A 24,338-nucleotide genomic window follows, 5' to 3' on the forward strand; every position below is an offset into this window, starting at 1 on the left:
ACTCCTTCGCCAATTAATTCTCATCGACGATTATGTCGATCGAGCCTGACAGAGTATTTAATTTAATAGCGTACACGTAATTTCCGCCCCGTAATAGTTCTCCCCTACGATATGATGAATTATGCGCGTGATTGATTAATATTACGAACGCGTACGTTTCGTGTGATTGACGCGCGTAATTTTTATCCCCGCGTTTTAGCGTCGCTTTGGACAAACGGACGCGCTTTGTTTCCCCTCTCGAATTCGCTGATGAACGCTAATTCAATTCACTCGGTTAATCGCTCGCTCCTCCAATCGCGCGCGTGCACGCAAGAGCGATGAGAAAACGGAAGGACCTTTCTCGAGCCTGATGCATGTTTTCGTTTTCAGGTGGAAGCGGCGGAACTGGAGTTACATAAGCGTCTCGGTGAGTTACGCACTTCTTTCTTTCGTGACTGCGCGCAGGAGGAAGCGCTTTTCCCTTTTTTTCTACGCAAATGAGGCCCCTTAATAGCGTCGCCGGCCTCCCGACAGCGCGGCATCACGCTCTCTACATGTCGTAGCAATCGCTTTAATCGTCTCATTCGCAAAATTCAATCGCGAGACGATCGATCGAACGCGAAAGGCGGATTTCACTTCGCGGCGAGACGGAGAGAGAGAGGCTGCCGCCGTCTCGTGAAATCCCGCGAATTCGTTCTCGTCTTGGGAAATTCGATGTCGCCGGTGAAAATCGAACGCGTTTCCGCGCGAACGACAGCGGATAATTCAGCGCGAAGGCTCGAGGAAGTCGAGAAGATGTCGGAGTCGGTCGAAAAGTTTGGCTTGTTTCCTTTTTTCTTTTTTTGAGTTATGTTTGACCTTATTGCCTTCGATCCAAATCGATTGTTCAGCGAGTCATTGGCGAAGGATAAGAGACAGACATGGCGATCGCTTGGTTGACGAATATCATTTTCAATGCGATAGATTTGAATTCGACTCGCAAGTCGAGGCAGAATTTGTCATTGACTTAATAATAATACGATCGAATCGAATATAAATGAAAAGTAAATAAACATGAGTATTTAAGATAAAAAAGAAATGAATAAGTAGTATCGTCAAATATAAATAAAAAATTTCGAAGTTTGGCGCGAGACATTAAACATTACATAATTAAGATGGCAGAGTCATAATGTAATACTTAACAAGACAATTATGTTTTTATATTATTTTTTAAATTCCACTTTATATTATCAATTATAGAAATATTATGTATTATATGTTACATATTTATTAACTACGTAAAATTATTTTTACGATTTATATGATAAGCTTCTTTTCTTTTTATGAAATTACAATGCAGTTTTGCATCGATTCTTGTGACAACGTTAGATGTCGCGAGTTTCTCAGCAGTTTTTCCAGATCGTCCCATATTTGCGCCGCGTTAAATCGCACACGGACGGAATGCCATAAACAGGAGAAGCCGAGCATAGTGGTTTCTAATCTGATTCGTGCAGTCACGGCGGGTATAAATGAGAGAGTAAACGGTGTTGCTCGGTGCGCGATTAATCAGCGATCACCGCAAGCTGAACTTCGAGCGGTATTCGAAGGAAAACGATGATATCGACCGTACCGCTTCAAGGCGCCCGCCCACGTGTTTGCGGAACGCCGTTCTATGTAAATGACAGCAATAACGTGTGCTTAAAAATCATTACCGGAACGATTCCAGGAACGCGGAGGCGCGAGCGTTATTGCAGAAACGCCCCCGTATTTTCTAATCGAGTAATAAGAATCGTGAAATAGTTCGAGGGAAGCTTTCTGGAGAAGGAAAGAAAGTTCACTGAATCCTCGCACAAATTACTATAAATCAAATCTAATCCGATTTCCCGGCCTGTTTCTGTAAGAAAATTTCTGCGAGAAACTGACTCGTTCATTTAGCGTTGAAGGTTGACTCTTATTCTTCACGACATGTTTAAATATTGTTTATTCCTGACTCGTTGAAAGTTGATTTCAATTTCCTTTTAAGTTTCAATCTTTTCATTCTTCAAGATCTTTAATCTTCAGAATTTTCATTCTTCAGACTTTCTAATCTTCAAATTCCTTTTCTTGCAATTTTCTTTTATTTCCAAATTATTTAATTATTACTTCTGACTTATATTATTACTCTTGTTTTACTTGCAAATATTTTTTACTTATTGATCTTTTTATTTATCCTATTCATTATTTGAATTGTATTAATTACACGTTTATTATTTCCCAATTATATAATTTCCCGGAGTCTTCCTTCCTTTCATTTCTCCATAATTCGCTCGCTATATTACCACACAGCGGAATGCTATCGCCGTATTTCCCCATCACCCCTCGATTCCAGCAACTGTTATGTTTGAAATACACATTTGAAATTGTGACTTGCAGGTGCCCATGATTCGCGACGGGAGCCACCCTCGGTGGTCTCTCGTCGTTCGTTTATACCGATTAGAGACTCTTGAGTATTCCTTGGTGTCCCACGTGTCCCGACGATGCTCAGACCGTTAAAATCCCACCGATGGTGGAAGATACCGAGCGGCCAGTGTGGCCGCTTCGTCGCGGGCGTGGGCGTTCTCGCGCGGATGGAAAAATTGACGTTCGGCCGGTTCGACGCACGAGAACCACTGGGCAGGAAAATGTGAACGTATGGACACCCGGTTGTCCGGCGACGACGGTGTGTTCAGTGTCGTCAGTTCGATCCGGTCAGTGGGCCATTCAGCATGAACAACGAGCGCAGTGAGTGTATTTTTACGCCACCCGCTTTTGCTCTCTTTCTCCCTATCTCTCTCTTACTCGCTCGTTCTCTTGCGTTGTCTCTCTGTCTCTCTTCCTCCCCCTCCCTCTTCACACACACACTCTCTCTCTCTCTCTCTCTCTTGTTTTTCCGGTCCGCAACGTGCACTACGTACGCAACCACGTAACCGGCTCTCCCGCGATATTTTCACATCGAAGTCGACAAAAATGTCGGAAAGTTTTCGCGAGTTTCTATCGACGGCGCCACGTTGATAGCGCTTCCGCCTTCGCAAGCGGAATCGAACATGTAGATGACCTTATTTTGATGACGCGATAACGAATTCAGGCTATATGCGGATAAAATAGAAGGCTACGTTAATGAAAGTAGTAATGAATGTAGGACGCTCGATAGTTTTATGCGAATATCGCAATTTCGGAAGGAGAAATGGAAACGTATTGTGTTTGATTTTCTCTGCGACGTTTCTTCTAACTTTCTTTCGCTCAAGTTCGGAATGATGAGCAATCCTATTGAGAATTTCACGTTTTGCGTCAAGTACTATTCCACGGTGGAATTTCTTTAAAATTATAATTAAACTGCACGCGTTGCTTTTATATTGGATTATATATTTTATTAGAAATATGTATAAATTAATTTCGGGGATATCTGTATAATTATAATATAATTAATAATATATTTCGCGCAATTTTTGAATGCCATTTTCTTCAAGACATTTTACACGTAATTTGCAATACTTTCTCAATCGATCAATATTACGCACAATTTTTGCATTTTCGCTTTTCTCAGAAGAGGATGGTTCCGTTTATTCGGTCGGAAGCCAAAAGAACCTGGTGCCGATAAGGTCCCGGCAAACCTTGTAAGTAGACACGTGCTCGCGAAAGTTCGCCTCTCCGATATCGGGATATTGGTTTAAACCAGGCGTCGAAATTAAATCTATTCGGCGAAATTACTAATAATTGATTCAAACCCGGCGATTATCCGATCTCGTCGTGTTTGCAGCTTCAAGAAGCAGATTCGGATGTCCACCTTGTTGGTGATAATTCTATTTTTCCTGGTGATCTCTTTGGTGATTACGGTCGTGGTGCTCGCGGTACTCTGTAAGTTTTCTTGCACACTTTAGGCCGACTATCGTCGAATTTTCAAACGAGCAAATTGTTAAAGGCGATTTAATATCCGAAGCGCTAAGAAAGAAAAGAAAAGAAAAGATCACTCGAGTTGAGATGAACGGATTCAACTTTAGACTACTACTCTTATACAGAGGCCATAAATACGTTATTATCTTGAATATCTCCGAATAATCATCTTAAGTACATCCGAGAATAAAGGAAAAATTTATCCAACAAAAATTACATTGATACTAATGATCATCACTTCGCGACCATCTTATGTAAATATAAGCTTTTTTCATCTTCATCTAGTCGTTAATAAAATATTACATAATATAATACGTATAAAAATATTATATAATATTACGTTTTATATCTTTCGAAGATATTTAAAGTTATTGTTTGTTATAGTTATTACTTCGCCTGTATATAGCGAACCAACAGTTTTCATTCTTAGAACAAAATTTTAGTGTTTTTTAATCACTTATTTGTGCAGAACAAACACAGAATCTTCTTCAATGAGACGAATTTAAAGCCCAATGCTTTGCTGATTGTATTTACCGTCTGATTCACTTAATTTACCAACTATAGATGAGATCGATTACTCATAATATACAGTCAAATCATTTTTTTGATAATACCAACAACATTTATCGTACATACAACTATTATTCACTTTCCTTAACTTTCTCCAACCTTTCGACTAAATTTTATAGTTCGAATTCTTATTCTCGTCAATTATTGATCTGATTTTGTCTCAATTTAACTCGACTACAGTTTGCGATCTGACTCGATTCTTATTCAATTTAACTCGATCACGGGAAAATGTACAACAAAATTCTCGGGACCCTGAAATCTGGTTGTTCCGTTTTATTCAATGTTTTTTTAAAAATCGCCTCTCTTACTGTCTCTCTGTATTTTTCGACTTGAGTTGACAGCGACATAGACTGCATAGAGCTTACGAAAATACAAATAAATCCAAATAAGTACAAATAAGTTGCGCGCGAATCCTTCGATTCCGGGTGAACTTCATTAAAATTGCAATAAGCGTATAACTTGACGACAGGAAACGGTATGATAGCAGGAAACGACTGCATAGACACGGTAGTGACTCAACTTAATTCTCGCGATTCTTTGATACATCCCCTTTATCAGTTAGCTCGAAGCAATTATGTTATATGCATATCCTCGGCAAATTATTGGGAGACCATTTAGTGTTGTTCGATCGACATTGACATTGCGAGAATTTACGTGTAAATATTTCAGGCGCGCTATGGATCGCGTGGCGGCGGCGTGCTCGCGTTGTTTCGCGAAACGGTTCTCACTGCGTGCTTCTCGTTATTATGTAACGTCCATAGAGTGTCTCTTTCTCTTTCTATCCTCACGCACGTGGATCGTTCTCGGCTAAATTAATTCGCGATACGCGGGAAGCGATAACCCCAAGGGGCGTGCGCCACGCGTTCTTTGAAACCGCAGCTTCAATTACGGCCTCGCCTCCGAAAACAGCCAAGCTACTTTTAGGTCGCGCGAAATTAACCGCAGGAAATGCCTGGCATTCCATCTTTCATATCTCTCTAATAAACATTAGGTGACCGTTATCTGAAGGAATTTTAATTTGAAATTTAGTTCCTTCTTTTCACGTGTGGAAACTCAATTTATTGAGGATACGTGTATTACAAAATTGCGGAATATCACGGGAATACTTTTGCGGAAGATACGTACATGTTGCAAATTGAAACTTCACACAAACTTTCACTCTGATGAGACATTTTTTGAAGCAGCTGGGTTTGATAAGCGCTCCGAAAATATAAAAATGTAAATTATAATATACTATTGATATAAATTTTTATGATGCCGAGAAATGTAAATTAATAGAAAAATAAGTAAAAATAGGTGAAAAATGAACAAATCAGAGCTAAATGTCAATGTCAAGGCATATTAATTTATATACCTCAAGTTAAATTTTTTACAAGTCATCATATATGTCGAAGGTTTTGACTCTGTTTTCAGGCCATCTTTAGCGAAATATTAATATTAATTTATTGTATTAGTTTATTATATTTCGCTGAAAAATGAGCCATTTATTGTATTAATTTATTATATCTCGTTGAAAAATAGCGTCGAAGCGTTTGATATACACGATGATTTGTAAAATTTATTCTGAGTATATAAATTAACCGCCTTAAAATCGCTACTTAATTCTGATTTACTTGTTTACTTTCTTATTTGTACTTGATTCTGATTTACTTGTTTACTTTCTTATTTGTACTTGATTGTATATCAGTAAAACATTTTAACACTGTTTGTTTTGGCATAAATATTGCAACACTGAAAATATGAATTAATCGCGGTTTTTGCAGATGCGTGCAACAGCACGATGAAGATATGCGACAACGAGGATTGCGTGCGAATAGGTTAGTACGAGGATGAACTACTTATTGTACGCGAATTAACGTTTCGTAAAAGGAAAGAAAAAAAAAATAGAAAGAAACGGGAAGAAAAACACAGAGAGAAATATATCGTGATCTTCGCTCAAATCGAGAACGACTTTTCACATGATCCCTTTGTTTATTTGTCAGCGGCTAGTTTGAAGGAATCTATGGACACTTCTGTAGATCCTTGCGACGATTTTTATCAGTGAGTAGATCGGTCGTGGGCGTGATGCACCCGGGCACACGAAATTCCACGCACGTTCTGCAGATATCACTTTGCGTTACGCAAATATCGCACCCGTGTTTTACTTTCACTCGCTTGTGCAAAAACGCCGTTCTGCAAATTGATGCGATTTCACTGCTCTAGTAAATCCAAACACAAACGAAACACACCGCGGGAAAATTCGTTTTGTTTCCGTGAGGTAATACCGGCGCGAGCGAAATTGGAACTCGCTGTCCGCGATCTTAGAAACCGTCGAATCGCTGGAGCGACAAATCATATTACACTTAACTTATATTTTTCTTTATCATGAAATTAAATTCAGCTTTATATATATATATATATTAATAAATTATACATATTTATATAAATAACTTGCGTTCTTATTTATTATTATTTACTTATATATATTTATAATTCTTTTATATAATTATCTATTTATATTTGCACTTACACTTATTTATTTATATGTAAATTATAGACTTATAAAAATTATAGAAATCGTGTTAATAAAAATTAAATTAAATTAATTAAATTAAATCGCGAGGCGATTCAGAAAATTTTTATCACAGTCTTTAGACATTTTATGTCTTCCCAAAAGTTTTTATATATCTTCTTTTTATATATCTTCTCGAAATATATCTCGTTTTTATGTATTTTCTCAAAATGTTAAAAAAATCTTCCTAGTATAGATTTTTACGTCGTCGCACATGATTAACTTTTTGATTAAAAAACTGAATTTCGCAAAAGTGCTTAAGTTAGCAAAAAAAAGATTTTCAAAAGCAATGTCATGAAAATTTCCGAAGGGTTTTTGAGATCATATTGCATTTTGAATTTTGAAGTTCACAATTGAATAGAGTAATTCCAAAAACACTTTTGAATATCTAATTGTAGATATGTTGAACTACCAGAAATAACAAAATATAGTAAAGCGTTTCTACCAGTTGGATCACTTTTGTGAACGCGGTTTTGCGTTTTCCCCGGTCAAGGAGTTAATCGAATCGCACCGATTGATTTTCGAACGTTTGCGGCCAACTTCCTCATTTTTATCGCGGAATCTATTACAGTTACGCTTGTGGAAAGTGGCCGGAGGAACATCCGATTCCGGACTTTACTGTAGTGAACACGTGGTTCCACGAGCGCACTGATCGCATGTCCAGGAAGATCAGAGAGCTGCTGCAGGCGAACATATCTGCCAGCGAGTCGCCGTGGGCGGTGATGCAGGCGAAGATGCTGTTCACCAGCTGCACGGACGTGCGTACGTTGCCGTTTTTGCTACTTCCCTCGCTTCTCCGCGATTTTCGACTTCGATCGGAATATCGGAACTTCGCGTGGCGGAATCTTTCGCGACTTGACACGCGACGAAAATCCTCTCGCAAATTCCTCTCATCTATTTTTCTATTTTTCCTCGTGGTGAGTGAGAACTTACATTTTCAGATGCGATGAACGAACTGGACATGTCGCCGCTGTACGACCTGTTGACGTTGCTGGATTTACCCCTGATACCGGCGTTGCTTAGTAATAAGACGGGCGATTATATCGAGCAAATGGCCAGTCTGAAAAGAATTTTAGGCCGCGATATCTTCTTCGGCCTCAATGTCATGCCCGATCCGAAGAATAAAAGCAGAAACGTGATCTTCCTTGACACTCCGGACACGTCCTCTCCCTTTCCTACGTACGTATTTCTCTGTAACGAGATCTCTGAAATTATTGTTATTTTATTACTTATTATCGTTATCGTTGTTGTCGTTAATACATTTGTTTTAACAGGAAATCAGCTCTTCAGTTACAAAATTAATCTCATAATATTGCGGATGATAGAATAGAATAAAAAAGAGAAGATGGAAAAAGGAAAAATGAAGAAAAAGAACCATAACGAATTCATTTAAGAATATGTGAAAGCAAATATGTAAAGTTAGATGACGTTTACTAAAGTCCATATGTGCGTAATATTCATTAGCTAGATATAAAGAGACGATTTTTATACAATTGAATTGGTAATTCCATTAAAATTATCATAACACACTCTACGATATTTCAATAGAAAAATATTGCCTGAACCTGAAGGAAGAAAAAAGCTAATCTTGAACGTTCTAAAATGTTATGAGATAATTGATAAAATAATTCGAAGTTTGAGCGTAAATAAAAAATCAGATGGAATTTTTCTATTCTTCCGCTTTTCTTTTAAATTGTTAGTTTCGAATTACTATTTCTTATTATTTCGTATGGCTGTTATATAATATATAATTAACATTTACACACAAGTACGCGCGTATGCGCAGTGAAGTCGTTATCTAGAGAAATCTCATACGTTCAATTAGTCGTATCTCGATCATTTCGTTCACATTTTTTTTTATGTCTAATAATCATTTTTTATGTCTAATAATAACGATTCTCTCGATGATAGCAATAAAGAGCTCGAGAAGCGGCTGCGAACCATCAGATCGCGATTGCGAAAACTGGAGGATATAGAGGAAGAATCGACGTTCACCGAGGACGAGGAAGCTGAATTTGCCTACATGAGGGAAATCATCAAGCTAATCATCAGTAACGGTACCATAGACACTTGCGTCGCGGAGGATAACTCTACGACGAACGCGAAGGAACTCGATGTCCTCATCGAGGATCTTTATGACATCAGTAGCACCTTATATTTAGTGAGAATTTTTCTTCCCTTAATTATAATGAAATTTTAGTTAAGTGTCAGAGTTGCTCCTCTCCCTCATAAAATAAAAGACAACTGGAATGTCTTACGATTTATCCAAATTAATTTGTACGCGCAATTGCAGTCGAAGATAATTGATTATTCACAATTTAACTAACACATATCTGACAAGTACAACGTTTAATTTTTATAAATATTATTTATGTAAGAAATAAATATGTGAACGAAACGTTGGAAATAAATCCGAAACACGAGAAACATCTCTCTCGATGTAAAGCAGGAAGTATCTTCTAATCGAGAAAATTTTAGATTCAATTCTTCAAATTCTGCAATTTTTTGGATTAAATTCTTAAAAAAATTATAACGCTCGGAGACAGATAAAAATAAAACTTGCTCTTCTCATAGATGGTCGGCCATAGTCGGAACTCCAGCATTTCCGAAGAGAATCTGACCGACGAGGATTACATGTTGGTGGATGATCTGCAACGCATAACGGACGAGTATGTGATAAGCTCTAACTTGAGCTTGACACCCAAACCGATTTGGCGGCCTTTTATCGAATCTGTCTTCAAGGGAATAATCCCGTTAGATCTAGACAAGAAGGACAAAGTTCTCGTTGGCAATCTGGAATTTTTGAAGTACGCCGCGTTGGTATTTGCTGCTGGTGAAGAACGAGAGCTGGGTACAAACATTTCTTCTTTATTAATTATTGACGTTAATTTTTAATATTATTATTATCATTAATTTCTAATTGTTAATTCATTATCTACTATTTTTTATTACTATTATTAATTAATTTGTCTTCTATTTTATCTTCTATTCCTTATTGTTGATTAATTTATCTATCAATTTCTTATTTTTTATCTTCTTATCGTTAATTTCTAATTTTTATACTTGATCTTACAGCGATTCATTTGGTTTGATGTCTAACGCAGTGTGTCTCTTCATTCAGAAACCTGTGTCTGGTGGGTCGTCGTGGACATGGCAGTGCCTCATAGTTCGGAGAAGCTGAGGAAAGCCTGGACGACGTACGTTAACAAAGTGATGGATATAGAAATGGCGGAATCCAAATCCCTGCAATGCGCATCAGCTGTCAATCATCTCATGGGTATGCACGTCGCTATATGGGCCTTCAATTAAATTTATAATTTAAGTTAAATTAATTATGATGATCTTGAAGAACATTTCGCGGTCAGAAAATAATTGATTCGTTGATCTACGTAATTAATTTTCTATAGAACGACCTTAGCATTCAGTATCTCGTACAAATCAAAGAAAGACAAAGAATGGAAAATGTTCCGCCTTTGATCTTTCTCGGTTCTGAAAAATGTTAAAATGTTATTTTAATTTCAATATGTGAAGAATAATACTCTTATCACACACATATACGGATTGTAAAATTCAAGCTACGTGTGACAATTGAGCCAAATGAATCGATGATATCCAATTAATTATTTCGACGGTCTAAAATTTTCCTTGCAAACAGATCAGTTTATGCGGTAACAAATATCCATTGTGTATTGTACATCGGAATTAGATTTCTGGAATCAATTTTTCGGGACGACCAAAGCTTTCTGCGCTACATCGAGAGAAGGGAAATCGCAATTGAATTCCCTTTCGATGCCTCGAAAGGCGCGCCCCGCCTCACGGATTTCACTTGGAATGAAGGGTGTCCTTCGTCGGTTTCCAGGAATGGCAGTGTCATGGCTGTTCATAGATCCGACATTCCACAATAATAAGGCTCGCAAAGTGCACGAGATGCTGGAGGATATACGAGAGGCGTTCGTCTCGCTGATCGGCGAAACGGACTGGATGGACTTGCAAACGAAAGTCGCGACGCTCGAGAAGAGCAAGAAGATGACATCCGAGATCGGATATCCCGAGTGGCTTTTCGACGAGAAGAAGCTCAACGAGTATTACGAAGGCGTGAGTCTCGTATAATTATGTTTTAAGGTTCTTCTTGTTTTTGCCAGTTCTAATCAATTAAAGTTGAAGTCAATTGCAATTAGTTCTCTAATTAGTTAAAGTTAAAATTGAAGTTTCAATTGAAAGTTAGTTTTCTACTTAACTTAAAGTTTCAATCAACGTTAGTTCTCCAATTAGTTAAAGTTATCATTGATGTTAATTGAAGAGAGCTAACGCTATTATTGTTATCACGAATTTTCGCGAGTTGACGAAGAGAATACTATCGACTTGTTGACGTTTAGATAGACCTTTCGGAGACGAGATACTTGGAGAACATGGTGCAAATCGTGCAATTGACATGGAACAACACGTTACACGAGTTGCACAAGGTCAATTTGGACAACGAAACGTTGTAAGTAATGATGAGATTGTCGTAAATCACAGATCGTCGGTGAAATGACGATGCTGTGCCGTGTTAAAGTCTTGTCCTTCCTCACGCTATGTCTCGCCATGGATAATTAGCTGGATGAGCGACCCCACCACCGTGAACGCCTACCATGCTTTCCAAGACAATCAAATAAGTACGTATCGAATTAATCTCTTCGTAGATGGAATCACGCACGCGTGTGTATGTGTGCGCGTGTACGTATTAAGTAGGATCGATAATACGATAAACTTTTGATTTTCAACCGCACTATTTTTTCTTTCGTTTAATATTTTGCCGAGTTCAACGTTATTTGTCCTTCACTTCTCCATTTTCCGTTATCTAATATCAAGACATGACTAATCTTTAATATACTACTACAAGTTTCTTTTAACTAAAACCTTAAAGAATTTATTTATTTTATTTATGGAAAAAATAAACTTTTTCTTCGTTCTTGGGAAGACTTCTGAGAAAGAATAAAAGAATAAGAAAGTCACGAAATATGAATCTTTATGAATAGTCAGAACTGCTCGAAAAGAAACTTAGAAAGTAAAATTGGATTTAATAAAACCTGACAGTACACGAAGGGTTAATTAAAGATCGATATGAGTATACAGCACGTTGTTGATCAATTGAACATTTCCGTTTAATTGTAACGTTCCGTTCAATGGAAAGTTATCAGTCGAGACTTCTTTTCTTATCCTATATTAATAAAATATCTTCTCTTTTGCTACTCACACGCAGCCATACCTGCCGGAATCCTTCAATTCCCGTTCTATGAATTGGGTCTCGAGTAAGAGAACAGGAATAATTACTTCACGATTTATCTTTAAGAATAGATAGCACGACCAGAGAAGAACAAAAGAGAGAGAGAGAGAGAGAGAGCATTCTATTTTTAGACCGTATAATCGATGTTTCTTCTCGCTGAGCGTAATTTGTTCATTCGAAACGATTTCGATTGCAGGGCACTGAATTACGGCGCCATCGGTTCGATTCTCGGCCACGAGCTGACTCATGGATTCGACAACAGCGGCCGGCACTACGACAGCGACGGGAACGTGCGGCAATGGTGGAGTAACAAGACCATCACTGAGTACACCGAGCGGACGCAGTGTTTCGTAGATCACTACAACACGTATTACGAGGATGAGGTAAGTTCATCGAGCGTAATCAAGTGGACTCAACTTCGCGAAACTCGAGATTCTCAAAACTTAAGATATCTACAACTAGATGTTTTGACATTATATAAGAAAACGCACATATTGACGGGATCTAAATTTCAAAAAAATTAAAATTCCCCCATCAAATATCTTTGGACATCTCTTATTTCTCTAATCTTCTTAATATCGCCTTGTTTTTAAATTATTTTAATTTATTATATTTATTTTAATATTTTCATTCTTATTTTATTTTATTAAATTTACAAGTAAAATTCCCGGGAGGAAATTTAAATTATACTTAAATCTCATTTGAAAAGTTATCCGCACAAATTTATTAAATCTTTTGAATATCGTTTTTGTGCAGTTTTTATATTACTTTGCAATTTTGATTTTACTTTATAGTTTTCTCTTATTTTTACCTTATTATTCACATTTTTTATTTTATGTCTTACTTATTCTCATTTATTTATTCTCATTTTTATTTTACATTTTACTTTATTAGATTTATAAATAAAATTTCCCCTGAGAATCTCCTTGACGATTAAAATTTTGTAATATTATTTCCTACATTTTATATGATTTTTCTTTAATTCTATCTTATTTCCATTTAATTCTTATTAAATTCAGAACTATATTCAGAATTATATTCTTCTATTTTACCAGAGCATCGTCTGTTTTTTTTTAATTTTTTATCGAAAAGGATACTCTAAGAGAGTTTTGGGATTTACGCCTCCTTGAAATCGAACGATTTATGTAACCTCACGATTACTTCTTCAAAGAGCGAGAATTACGCGAAGATCGTTCTCTTTGGCAAGAGTTGAACGAACCGAGAGCTCGGCGCTCCAACTAATAATACATTATCCGATCGACAGATTGACGACTACATCGACGGTGAGCTGACCTTGGGCGAGAACATCGCCGATAATGGGGGCCTTCGCGAGGCCGTCATCGCTTACGAGAGATGGAAGGCCAGGCACGGCCGGGAGCCCCTTCTTCCGGGATTCACGCAACTCACGCACGAGCAGCTGCTCTTTCTCAGCTACGCGCACGTAAGGCAACGGCCCCGTTCCCCAATTATGACGTAACGGCAATATTAGTCGCGTCGCGACGGTGTCGTTCATATTACGTGTCGGTCGTTGAATTTCGGTCTCGGCTCCGCTTCGGCTATCTTTAAGATTTCTAGTCGATGGACCTTCAATAAGCGCTTTCACGCGATCCTCTTGATTTAGGGATCTTCATTCTGACAGAAACGGGCCCATCGTCGAATTTGCATTTCTCAAGCGCGAGACGAACCGCATTGTTACCGCGTTGTTCGATATTTCAACAACCCTTTGCTGCCCTACGTCGAGTCTACTTCGATATCATGTTTCGTTCTAGTCGATTTTGTAAACCAACCGTTTACTCAACAAAATATAGAGTGAGGCATGACTATTATTATCCTTATTATCTTATTAAATAAGATATTAAGTAAGATATTAAGTAAATAAGTAAATAAGGACGAAAAGGGAAAGTGGAAGGATATATCTTCGTTCAGATAGGCCGAGGAACTCGTAATGCAAAAGAGGCTTTTGTTTTTTAATATTCATTGTGGATATTTCCGGATCGCAATTCCTCGATGATGCGGTAATCGTCAAAACTTGTCGGAATCCGCGCCGATTCATTTCTTCCTTCTCATCGCAACGCAGTATATAAGAATCCGACGGAAACCCGTTGCGCAGCTGTTGGCCTTCGCCTCGAGAAAGATGGCTATTATTTAATCCTAAACCCGACCTGTAAATTGCAATAAATTAAAGCGGACGCTTCTGCGCCTCTTCTTCAGAACGCCACTGAACTTTAGATCCGGCTCTTGACATTAAGATTTCTCGATCGTTCAGATGTTTACTTTCTGTTTTCGACGTCGAATCGACTCAAAGGAATTTTCTTAGTCGAGCAAAAATTTAATTTAAAACATACTTTCTCTCTCTTTCTCTCTCTCTCTCTTTCTCTCTCTCTCTCTCTCTCGCAGACAGAAGACAAAATAAATACGCGTGACCGATTGATTTCAGTTATGGTGCGAGTCTTACACGACCACTTCGCTCAAATGGATGCTAGAGGACTCGCATTGCCCCGGCCACGTGAGGCTTCAGGCGGTGCTGAGGAATTCCAAGGAGTTCAGCGCCGCGTGGAAGTGCCCGGTGGGGTCGAACATGAATCCGTCGAAGAAGTGTCACTTATGGTAAACGGCCATGCTCCGGCTGATCAAGGAAAGACAGTTCAACGCTTTGTTACGATGCTCTTGAGCAAAGCTGTACCGATGTCCTATTTTCGCTCGACGAGCCCGTAAAGTTCGCAATGCGAAACGATGATGATTCAACGCTCGTGGCGTAAAATACGAGTATATTCGTGAAAAACGCAAAAATATTTTAAGGGTGAAACTGATTTTAGAGGACCTAATTTCTAGTCGAATTTGTATGCCTGTGATTAGCTTAAATTGAAAATGCTAGGTCGATTGATTCGACTTATCCCGAGGTCTGATGAAACAAACGAAGACCTCAAAGAGGTTAGAGAATTTGAAAAATTTCTTGGAGAGTGTGAAGTTTATGATTTTACCCAAAATGGGAGTGAAAATTCGTGCGAAATGACAGTGAAAATATCGGCACTCGGAGTCGCAAGAGTGAATGTTACTCGAGTTTAGAATAGATCCTCAATCTGTACGAATGGAGATTTCAATGGATTAGTTATTTGTGAATTTGTTTTAGTAACGGTAGAATAGAATAGAGAGAGAGAGAGAGAGAGAGAGAGAGAGATTCGTTCATCGATCTAAATAAATCAATAAATCAATAATTTCGAGATAAATAAAAAATATCGAATAATCGGCGTTCGCTCGACGATTCAAAGTGGAGTATTCACACTTTAGCAAAGAGTCACTTGAATTCGAGCTAACTTGGCTGCCACTCTGCTTTTCGTGCGGAATTTCACTCGAAGAAATTTAGAGAGGACGTTCGACGTGACGAAGTGGATCCTTAAGGACCTTTCTCACGCAAACTGTGCGATAGTTAAATTATCGTTTACCGATGACCGTCGCACGGCCGACGAAATCGTATTCAATATGTTTTCCGCACTGGCACACATTGGTGAGAGATGGTGCACCCTGTTCAAGAGAAGCCCAAGAGCGATCCGATGATGTTTGTAATAAAAGAACTTTATTTACGTACAAAAAATATTCTCTAATTCTTCTATTATTAATCCTCTTTAACATTCCTCCTCTAAACGTCTATCGATCGTCGTTCGTGTCGCACGAGATCCCAAATCGTACTACTTTTCTTGACGATTAGCTCTGTCTGTCTCGCCGCACGATACTTATTTATATTGGCCGTTCGTTTTTCGCCGATTTCGATGAATTTGCAATTTGTTCGTCGATATATAAACGAGTGTATATTCTTAAGAAATGTGCTCGTGACGACTCGATTAAATCGGTGCCTCTGATTAAACCATCGCGGCAACCAGCATGCGGAGACCGAGGCACGAGGTCGATCGGAAAGTTCGTTCTTTTCTCGTTTTGCTCGAGATAGAAAGTGGATTCACTCGGACAGACCCAATCAATTGAAGATGGCGCGTCAAATTGCAGCGGTTAAACGCGTACTTTGACGACGAAAAAAGAATTTTTTTAGAGTGGAAGGTTAATTTCCGAGTAAACGTTGTTAAATGTGGACTGCATGAGTCATGTGACCGTGAGACACACGTGAATTTGTACACGTAAAAATTAAAATTAAAATTAAAAATGTTAAAACAATTTTTGAAATAAAGAATGTTATGAAACATTAACTCAAAAAAAAAAAAGATAACTAATTGTTTTCTCTCTTTATAACGCCTACATTTTCTCACGTCATAAAGATAGAAATTCGTCTTTCTTTATCTTCCTATTTTCATCTTTAATTCAAGATCTGACTTGAAGAAAGTACTTGGTGCATGTTGGGTCTGTCTGTGCGAAATCTACGCACGAAACACGGGCTCTGAAAGATACAACGAGAACGAAAGAGCTCCTCGATCGATACCTGGTGGCCGTAGAATAAGCGACCGCATCGAACGACGCGATGAGGCAAGTACGAACGGCGATCCTCGACCTCGATACTCAATGGACAATTCTTCCTTCGTTTCTCTGCTGGACAAGTTGTTCGATAGCGCAGGTCCTGTGTAAGTAAGCTTGTCTTAGTAGATGTAGCCGCCGTTGGTGCCGATCGGCTGCGTGTACTCCTTCTGCGACGTGGCCTTCCCGATTTGCTCGAAGGGAACTGGATGATCAATGATCAATTTAGGCTTGATAGGCACAATGGGGGTAGGTTCGATGATCAATTTGGGCTTGAAAGGCGCAATGGGGGTAGGTTCAACGATCAATTTGGGTTTGAGAGGCACAGTGGGGACAGGATCAACGATCAACTTGGGTTTGACAGGCACAATCGGAACAGGATCAACGATCAGTTTGGGTTTGGCGGGCACAATGGGGACAGGATCTATCACTTTGTTGATCACGGTCTTGGTCGTTGGGTTCTCGATGGTGACGGTGTCAGCGTCGGCGGACGTCGGGGTCGGTTGCGCGGGGAAGATCGGCAGGGACGGCAGCTGGAAGTTCTCGAAGGGGTTCTGGAAGTTCTCGAAGGGGTTCGGGAAGCTCGGCAGATTGCTGATCGTGTCCTGGAACGTGGACGCCGTGTTCTCGAAGAAGGTCTGGATCGGGTTCGCCTTTAACACGTCGACGGTCAAGTGCGGCTGCACCACCGGCACGCTCGTGTGGACGTAGTGCGGCACCGGGTAGGGCACAGCACGGGGAACCTCCACGGGATAGGGACGGTCCACCGGAACCCGGACCGGGTACGGCACGCGCACCTGGTACGGCTTCGGGACCTCGACGGTGTGCGGTACCGGGACGCGGTAGGTCACTTGCTTCGTCACTGGAACCGGGTACGGCTGCGGCACCTTTACTTGCACGTGGTGGTCGACGGTCTTGACGGGGATGGAGCCGAACGACTGGTAGTTGCCGATGTAGCTCGTGGGATAGCTCGTGGGGTAGCTCGTGGGGTAGCTCGTATGGTAGCTCGTGGGGTAACTCGTGGGGTAGCTCGTGTGCGCCAATGAGAACTGGCTGTTGTCGGTGAAGGAGTTGAAGCTGGGCAGGCTGCTGATCGATTGCTGAGTTAATCCTGGAAGCACGTGGACGAGTGAGCAACGTGTGCGTCGGGCACATTTTGTGTGCTTTAACGCGTTCGTTCGTTGTTGTTATCGTTAGCGTATTTCGACGTTGTTCCATTTGTGGGACGCTTCCTTCTTGTCGAATATAATCATTCGGTTAATTATAATGTAACTAGTAGTTATATATTATATTGTTAATATTAATAATTATAAATAATGTTATTATGTTCTCAGTATGTAATTCTCAGTTGTATCTGTTTTCAAGAAAGAAAGGTTAACATTGATTTTAAAGAAGATTTCGAGGAAATAAACAAATTGGATAGATGCAATTTCTATGTTCTCAGTAGTTCATTTCCAGCATATTTATGCTTTCAGCATAAAAACAGTTCTGATGTTAATCAAAATATACTAGTAAAAATAGTTCTAAATTTTAAAACTTTAAACAGAAATAAAGAGATCTTTTAATAAAAATGCTTAAAACAGACTGAGATCCTTTATATTAAAAACGTTTAAAATTATTAAACGATAAAGTAGTCAAATAATTAAAAATGTTAACAAATTTTTATAATTAAAAACATGTGGAACGATTATGGCCTTTAAATTTTATGGCTTTGAATGGGTTAAAGCATAATATATTTTTCGTTCTGAAACAAACTTCAAGTTCAGATCAATATAAACACAATTTACTAGGGTTTTCCACAATTTTTAATTTTACGTATATGGTTAAAAATTGCATAAATAATCCTAAAATTATAACGTTAAGCATATACGACGAGTCTTGTAGCCCTGAGGCTTTCGCTTCAAGAGCGGTATCTCAAGGATTCAAAGTCTCAGTGGGGCACGAACGGAGAAAACGAGAAAATTCGGGATGAACTGAAAATTACGATACAGTATCTTGGGCGATTTGGTAACGGATAAGATACGAGCGTGCTAAAAAGTGAAATGTCAAGAAGAACCGGCGAACGAGCTTGAGACATCTTATTGAATATTAAAAATGCAAAGAAGCACGCGAAAGGATCCTTCTTTCTCCCTCTTCTCCCTCACTCGCTAAATAAGCGAATATAATATTGCAGAAACTGTCTTCGCCACGATTAATATTCATGTCGAGCATGTAATACGTATACATTCGTGCTCGGCCACGACGAAAGGAGAGCGGCGTCTGGTGTTCCGCGTTAGTCAGGCGTTAGAATAATTCATGGGGAGACACATTCCGGTTTCTTTCGAAAATGTCACACACCGGGATGCTTCGTGGGCCACGGAAATATCCGAAATTTTTTCTTACGTAACTCCCGACACAAATTTAATATTCAATCGTGTGTTTTTCGCTTGCACGAACCCGGCGGGCTCACGTCGTAAATTGTCTGTCTTTCTTCGTCGACGGGTCCGCGCTTACCTTGAGTCTCGGGCAGCTTCGCCTTCTCGATAACGATATCCTTCTGCGCGTGCACGTTCTCGAGTTTCGGCTGCTTGTCGATCGTCTGCAAAAGAAGGTTCGACACGCTCCGGTTGAGATGCGTTTCAGCGCCGTCCGCGACGCGACAGGTGAACATTTTTAACGAGAAGAAATCTATTTAAAGAAATTTTACCCCAGATAAAGAAATCTTCTCGTAACTGAATTTTTATTCCAAATCTTGTGGAAATGTTCAAACCGATGTATCGTAAAATGTGCAAATTAAATTTTTCCATCGAAAAGAAGTTGATTGTGTAAATTCTTCGATGAAAAAAGACGTGGAAAATTAAATGTTAAAATCTTGCAAATCTTGAGAGAATATTTCTTTCGAAAATAGTAGAAGTATTTTATATATGTTGTAAAATATACAAATAAAATTTTTCCACCAAAAAAAATCGGTTCTGAACAAACTGAGTAAATCCTTTCATGAAAGAAGACACGGAAAATTGAATGTTAAGATCTTGTAAATTTTAAGAGAATATTTTTATCCAAGAGTTGTGTAGAAATATTATATAAAGTATGCGAACTGAATTTTTATCCTAAACAAAAATGGATTTTGGATCGGTCGTGTAGATTCTTAGATGAAGGAATATACAGAAAATTAAATGTTAAAATCTTGCAAATTTTGTGAAAATTCGTCCCACAAATGACAGTTTTCAATGATAACGAATCACCGTATCTTTCTTTACGGGGATTCCGTACGAGGTCTGCAGGATATGAATTCGTTTCTTGCTCTGAAGGTATGAAAACGCATAAATGGCGTGAAAATGACATTAACAAGGGTACTATTTTTTTTTTATCTCTTTTTCAATTATAGCAAGTAGTTCCTGTGATCATTTGCGTGTTTCGATCAGCAATATTCGGTGTTTTCGATGCACACACAATCAACGTTGACAACGTGCTTACCTTAATGTTGGTACCGTAAGAAGTGATGGGCGCTTCAGCGTACGGTACTTGATAGTTCAGGTCAGGGTTAAAGTGTACATCAGTCTTTAATCAATATGCGATAAAAGAGCTTTCAGTAAGAAGAATCGTATCAGCGAAGGAAAGCATATAACGTCTATTGTTCAACGTTTATCATAAAATCGATTGAAGCGCCGGGAAAATTGGAATAATGTTATTTCGGACATTGAACAAAATTGTTCCATCAATTGTAACACGCGTTTATATAAGAAGAATATATAATATTAATAAATAACATAATTTTTTAAATATTATATAATAATCAGATAATCGCTAACATACAAGGTGTAAACTAATAGTCATGAAAGACGCGCTAATTGATAAATTTAATTCATTGATTAAGCATCTTAATAGCCAAATTGATCATTTGCTTTTTTCATAAATTTCCTAATTTTTAAAAGTTAAGTACTAATCACGTGTTGATGCTCTATTACTATTTTGTTGAACATTGTGCAAAAAATTTGTTCAGGGCTTTCCGACTGGATTTTTAAAAACGAACTGTCCTATGCGATTAATGGACATCGATTAAATCACTCTGTATAAAAGGCGGATGATTACATTTGAAACTTTGACTAATTGTTAAATCAACAACTGGAAAAAATGAATATCTTCTCATTAATCGCGCGCGCCATTCAGAAACGTCCTTGCCGAAAAATTACTGCCAGATGAAAATTTAACGACTATCCGTTTGTCCTCCTGTCATTATCAATCTCTAAGCCGTAGAAAGTCTTTAAACGGATTCAGGAATAATCGCGAAGGGTTAAGCAGCCAATTCCGACGAATGGGATAAGTCATCGAGATGCATCTTGAGAAGTATGAATCGCAGAGAAGAGTGTTTCGCGGCTCAATTAACAAATCCATAGAAAGTGAAATTATAATGTGATAAGTGAAATTATAATGTAATAATGTGATCACGGAAAGATTATATGATCGACATACCTTGGGAAGCACATTGATAAGAGGCGTCTTCTTGTCCTCGACGTTGGGAGCAATATAGTTGCCGTTGAGCTGCGATAAAAAAACAAAAATAACTAAAATTCCGCGTAATTGTAGAAGTAATGATCAAAGTAAAATAAAAGTAAATATAAAATTTCGTGTTGATTATGTAATAATATAATACACACACATACACGTATGAATAGTGATTGAAGTTATTAAAATTGAATTTTTGAAAATTAAATTATTAATTATTAATTATAGATTTATCGATTATTAATTATGAAATTAGAAATTGAAGTAAAAGTGTCGAGGAGTCGGTAATACTATCAATTTCCACATTTCTTTCAGCTACATTAGTTATATAATATACTTGATTTCTTGAAAATTATTATTAATTATTGATCATCAATTATAGGATGATCAATATTTTATTATCGAAATAAAAACTGCAATTAAATAAGTTAGAAATATATAGTAATTTCGATTTCCACGTTTGTATTGGAGATTTTGACTATCGAATATATTCGAAATTATTTTACTTCTTGAAAACCCACTTGTCAATTGTCAATTATTAAATTATCAATTACTAATTATAAAATAAGAAACTGAAATTATAGAGAAATAGTAGATAAGTTTGTAAAAAAATTGTAATATTTATATAATCATTGATATTTCAACCGTCGAATGTACCGAGAATAACTCTTTTAGGTTCCAGGAATTCGAGTTTGGCGAATTTCAGGTTTACCTGAATGGTGTCGGGTATTCCGTATGAAGTAGACGGCACCTGAATGGTATCCTTGTTGTTGTTAATCGACAGGAAGTCGCTGTTGATGAGGTTACCAGGTGTGTGGTTGGGCGGACCATAGCTCGGCTTGGGTACCTGGAATGAGTCCTTCTGGACCTCTGTGTCTGGTACCGAGAAAGAACCTATATAGCCGCCAATGGCTTTCGAGATTTGTACCTCGTTTTCGTGCTCATGATGAAGATGATGGTGCTGGTCGTTTCCGCGGTAGCGCGGGTCGCCCGGCAGGATATTTCTCTTCTGCTTCTCTTCTGCTGGTGCTGCCAGAGCAGCCGTGAAGCAGATCTGGAAAAATTAATGAAAGCGATCAGTGTAGAAGACGCGAGATGTGTTAAAAAGAAAACGTTAAATAAATCATGAAAATAATAAAAATATTTTTTATTAAAAATTAAAATTTCTTTAATTAAAGAAAAAAATATTATTATACAATGTTATTTTTTTAAATTTTTATAACATGTAACATTTTATTAATATTACATTTATAACATTAATTAATTTTCTTTTAATTTAAACAATTTTTGAACAGTATTTTTCGATATATTTTATTTAGCTGATATCGATAGGTATATCGTTTCGTTTCACTGTAATTATTGCATCGATTCACTCCCCTGTTGACAAACACTTCGCTGGGTCATCTTTATTTATCATTCTGACGCAATTTCGAATCGCTGGACGAGTCGTTACGGAATCGATATTGGACCTATTTGCATTTTAATGGATAATTTAATGCAAAAATTCAAAAAACGACTCCTACATACTAGGAGGTCTACTAGGTCGTATTTTGATTTCTGTCGCATGATATTTTTAAACATCGTGCAAAGTTATAAAATGCAGAAGCGATATCGATAAGTAATACTTCACGGGAAAAACTTAACTCAGAGAAAACATATGTGCAATTCGTAAATTTTTATAACTATTTCTCTGCTGTTAATAAATTTCCGCCATGTTTCCTGAAAGTAAACGAATATACCAAGCAAGGCTCTCCCGTATCTAATTGTGTAAGTCCAATAAAAGTTGTCATTGAATTTCAAATGTGATAATTAAATCTGTGTGAGAATTATAGTGTTTCATATGTAAATGATATTCGTCGAAGGCTTCTTCGGCTTTTAAATGTCGCAGTTTCTATTGTGTCAATCTATCTCTGTTATCCCGACTTACTGAGGTACTTTGAGATCAACATTAATATTAATTTATCTCAAAAAACAACAAATGCCTAATGATAAATTTATCATGAGAAATAATATTAAATAAAGAAACAAGTAAAAACAATTGTAATAATTATCGAATCATTATAGTTTGTATTAGTAATTGTTATTTGGAGCTTTTAACTTTATTGAGAAATTACTTGAAGCTTGTTTTACGTGAAATTTGAATGTAGTGTCAGATATACAAGTTTTTCAGTTGAATTGTTATTATAAATATCACGGGTAAAACGCAATTCAACTGAGAAGTTCAGAATTAACACGAAAGTCAAATCTGATTATATTTCACGTGAGGCAAGATTCAACTCAGCACTATTTATATGAATTTATAGGCTTAGAAAACGAGTCTATCGATTCAACCGGTTCATTGAATCGTGATATCGATCACTGTCACTACCCGGAGCAAAATATTCGAGAATCTTCCTCTTTCCTCTTCTTGAGGCAATCTAATCGAGCAAGTAACGATCTCGCTTTCTTTCTCAAAATGTCACAACAAACGTATAAATAATGTATAACATCTGCTTTGAACTAACGATTAATTACTCGACTGTCGACTTTCACGAAGTGACCTCGCAATTTTTCTCCCGCTGTCGCGCGCATCTCACTCACACAATTCCCCAATTTGCTCCGAGAGAATAATAAAAGAGAAATAAAACCAAAGAAAGAGAAGGAAAGAAAAAAGCCAAACACAGCCCGAGAAGGCGTGGAGATAACGACGACGAAGTCACACGCGCCCACGAGCGAAGTCGCTTCGTGAAACTCGAGACACCTCGTGGCGGGTCGAGGGGGCAGCCGGAAACGAGGGTCTCTCTTACCACGGATGCGAGCAGGAGGAGCTTCATGTTGACCGTGTGGTGTATGGACGATGAGTCGAGCATCTGCCCGAAGACATGTCGACCTTTTATACCGCAGAGCCGAATCCTCCCCGCCGGATCGCGCGTGTCGCAATCCGGTGGCATTGGCAGAACTAGATTTTTTAATTGACTCCACCTGACTGTTGAGACCGGCGTCTTCTTTCCTGACCACAGAGGAGGTGGTGGTGGTGGAGGTGGCGACGGTGGACGAGAGGGAGGAGGAGTAGGAAGAAAGAGAAGACGAAGAAGCGCAGGTGAGGCAAGTGAGCAAGGGTGGAGAAGGAGGAAGGGGAGAGGCCCGTCGAAATTTCTGAAT

General features: G+C 38.3%; 2 protein-coding genes across 4 annotated transcripts; one reads left to right on the top strand and one right to left on the bottom strand.

The window, feature by feature from the left end:
* The first annotated feature begins 2,672 nt into the window (after positions 1 to 2,672).
* Positions 2,673 to 15,792, top strand: LOC106740613 (neprilysin-11). 3 transcript variants are annotated; one of them, XM_014611821.1, is made up of 17 exons: positions 2,673 to 2,718; positions 3,521 to 3,590; positions 3,734 to 3,831; positions 6,201 to 6,254; positions 6,420 to 6,477; positions 7,560 to 7,750; positions 7,930 to 8,167; positions 8,900 to 9,149; positions 9,563 to 9,839; positions 10,110 to 10,265; positions 10,848 to 11,083; positions 11,365 to 11,474; positions 11,585 to 11,643; positions 12,231 to 12,279; positions 12,451 to 12,637; positions 13,519 to 13,695; positions 14,692 to 15,792. In XM_014611821.1, exons 1-17 carry the CDS (start codon positions 2,703 to 2,705, stop codon positions 14,863 to 14,865), a joined length of 2,400 nt encoding a protein of 799 aa, XP_014467307.1. In that variant the 5' UTR covers positions 2,673 to 2,702; the 3' UTR covers positions 14,866 to 15,792. The 3 variants fall into 3 exon arrangements, with proteins under 3 accessions (XP_014467307.1, XP_014467305.1, XP_014467306.1); XM_014611819.1 differs by lacking the exons at positions 3,521 to 3,590; positions 3,734 to 3,831; positions 6,420 to 6,477; positions 11,585 to 11,643; positions 12,231 to 12,279 and having other exon boundaries at positions 2,681 to 2,718; positions 14,692 to 14,865; XM_014611820.1 differs by lacking the exons at positions 2,673 to 2,718; positions 3,521 to 3,590; positions 6,420 to 6,477; positions 11,585 to 11,643; positions 12,231 to 12,279 and having other exon boundaries at positions 3,756 to 3,831.
* A 1,042-nt stretch (positions 15,793 to 16,834) lies between these two features.
* Positions 16,835 to 24,046, bottom strand: LOC106740597. The gene is made up of 8 exons (XM_014611787.1): positions 23,984 to 24,046; positions 22,126 to 22,251; positions 21,910 to 22,059; positions 21,165 to 21,233; positions 20,169 to 20,252; positions 19,937 to 19,996; positions 19,206 to 19,290; positions 16,835 to 17,823 (listed from the first exon to the last, which is right to left on the bottom strand). The coding sequence occupies exons 1-8, from the start codon at positions 24,044 to 24,046 to the stop codon at positions 16,835 to 16,837; spliced, it is 1,626 nt and encodes a 541-aa protein (XP_014467273.1).
* Between the last annotated feature and the right edge of the window lie 292 nt (positions 24,047 to 24,338).

This window comes from Dinoponera quadriceps, unplaced genomic scaffold (assembly GCF_001313825.1).
Source record: "Dinoponera quadriceps isolate SergipeBrazil2010 unplaced genomic scaffold, ASM131382v1 scaffold278, whole genome shotgun sequence".
Classification (NCBI taxonomy): Eukaryota; Metazoa; Arthropoda; class Insecta; order Hymenoptera; family Formicidae; genus Dinoponera; species Dinoponera quadriceps.

Bases quoted from the DNA above. Each gene is read 5' to 3' on its own strand.
- LOC106740613 (XM_014611821.1), top strand. The intron at 8,168-8,899 runs GTACGTATTTCT...TCTCGATGATAG, and splicing joins ACGTCCTCTCCCTTTCCTAC to CAATAAAGAGCTCGAGAAGC. The intron at 12,280-12,450 runs GTAAGAGAACAG...TTTCGATTGCAG, and splicing joins TTCTATGAATTGGGTCTCGA to GGCACTGAATTACGGCGCCA.
- LOC106740597 (XM_014611787.1), bottom strand. From the start codon at position 24,046: ATGCTCGACTCATCGTCCATACACCACACGGTCAACATGAAGCTCCTC. The intron at 22,060-22,125 runs GTACAAATCTCG...ACAGAGGTCCAG, and splicing joins ATCATGAGCACGAAAACGAG to AAGGACTCATTCCAGGTACC. The intron at 21,234-21,909 runs GTAAACCTGAAA...TTTTTATCGCAG, and splicing joins GAATACCCGACACCATTCAG to CTCAACGGCAACTATATTGC.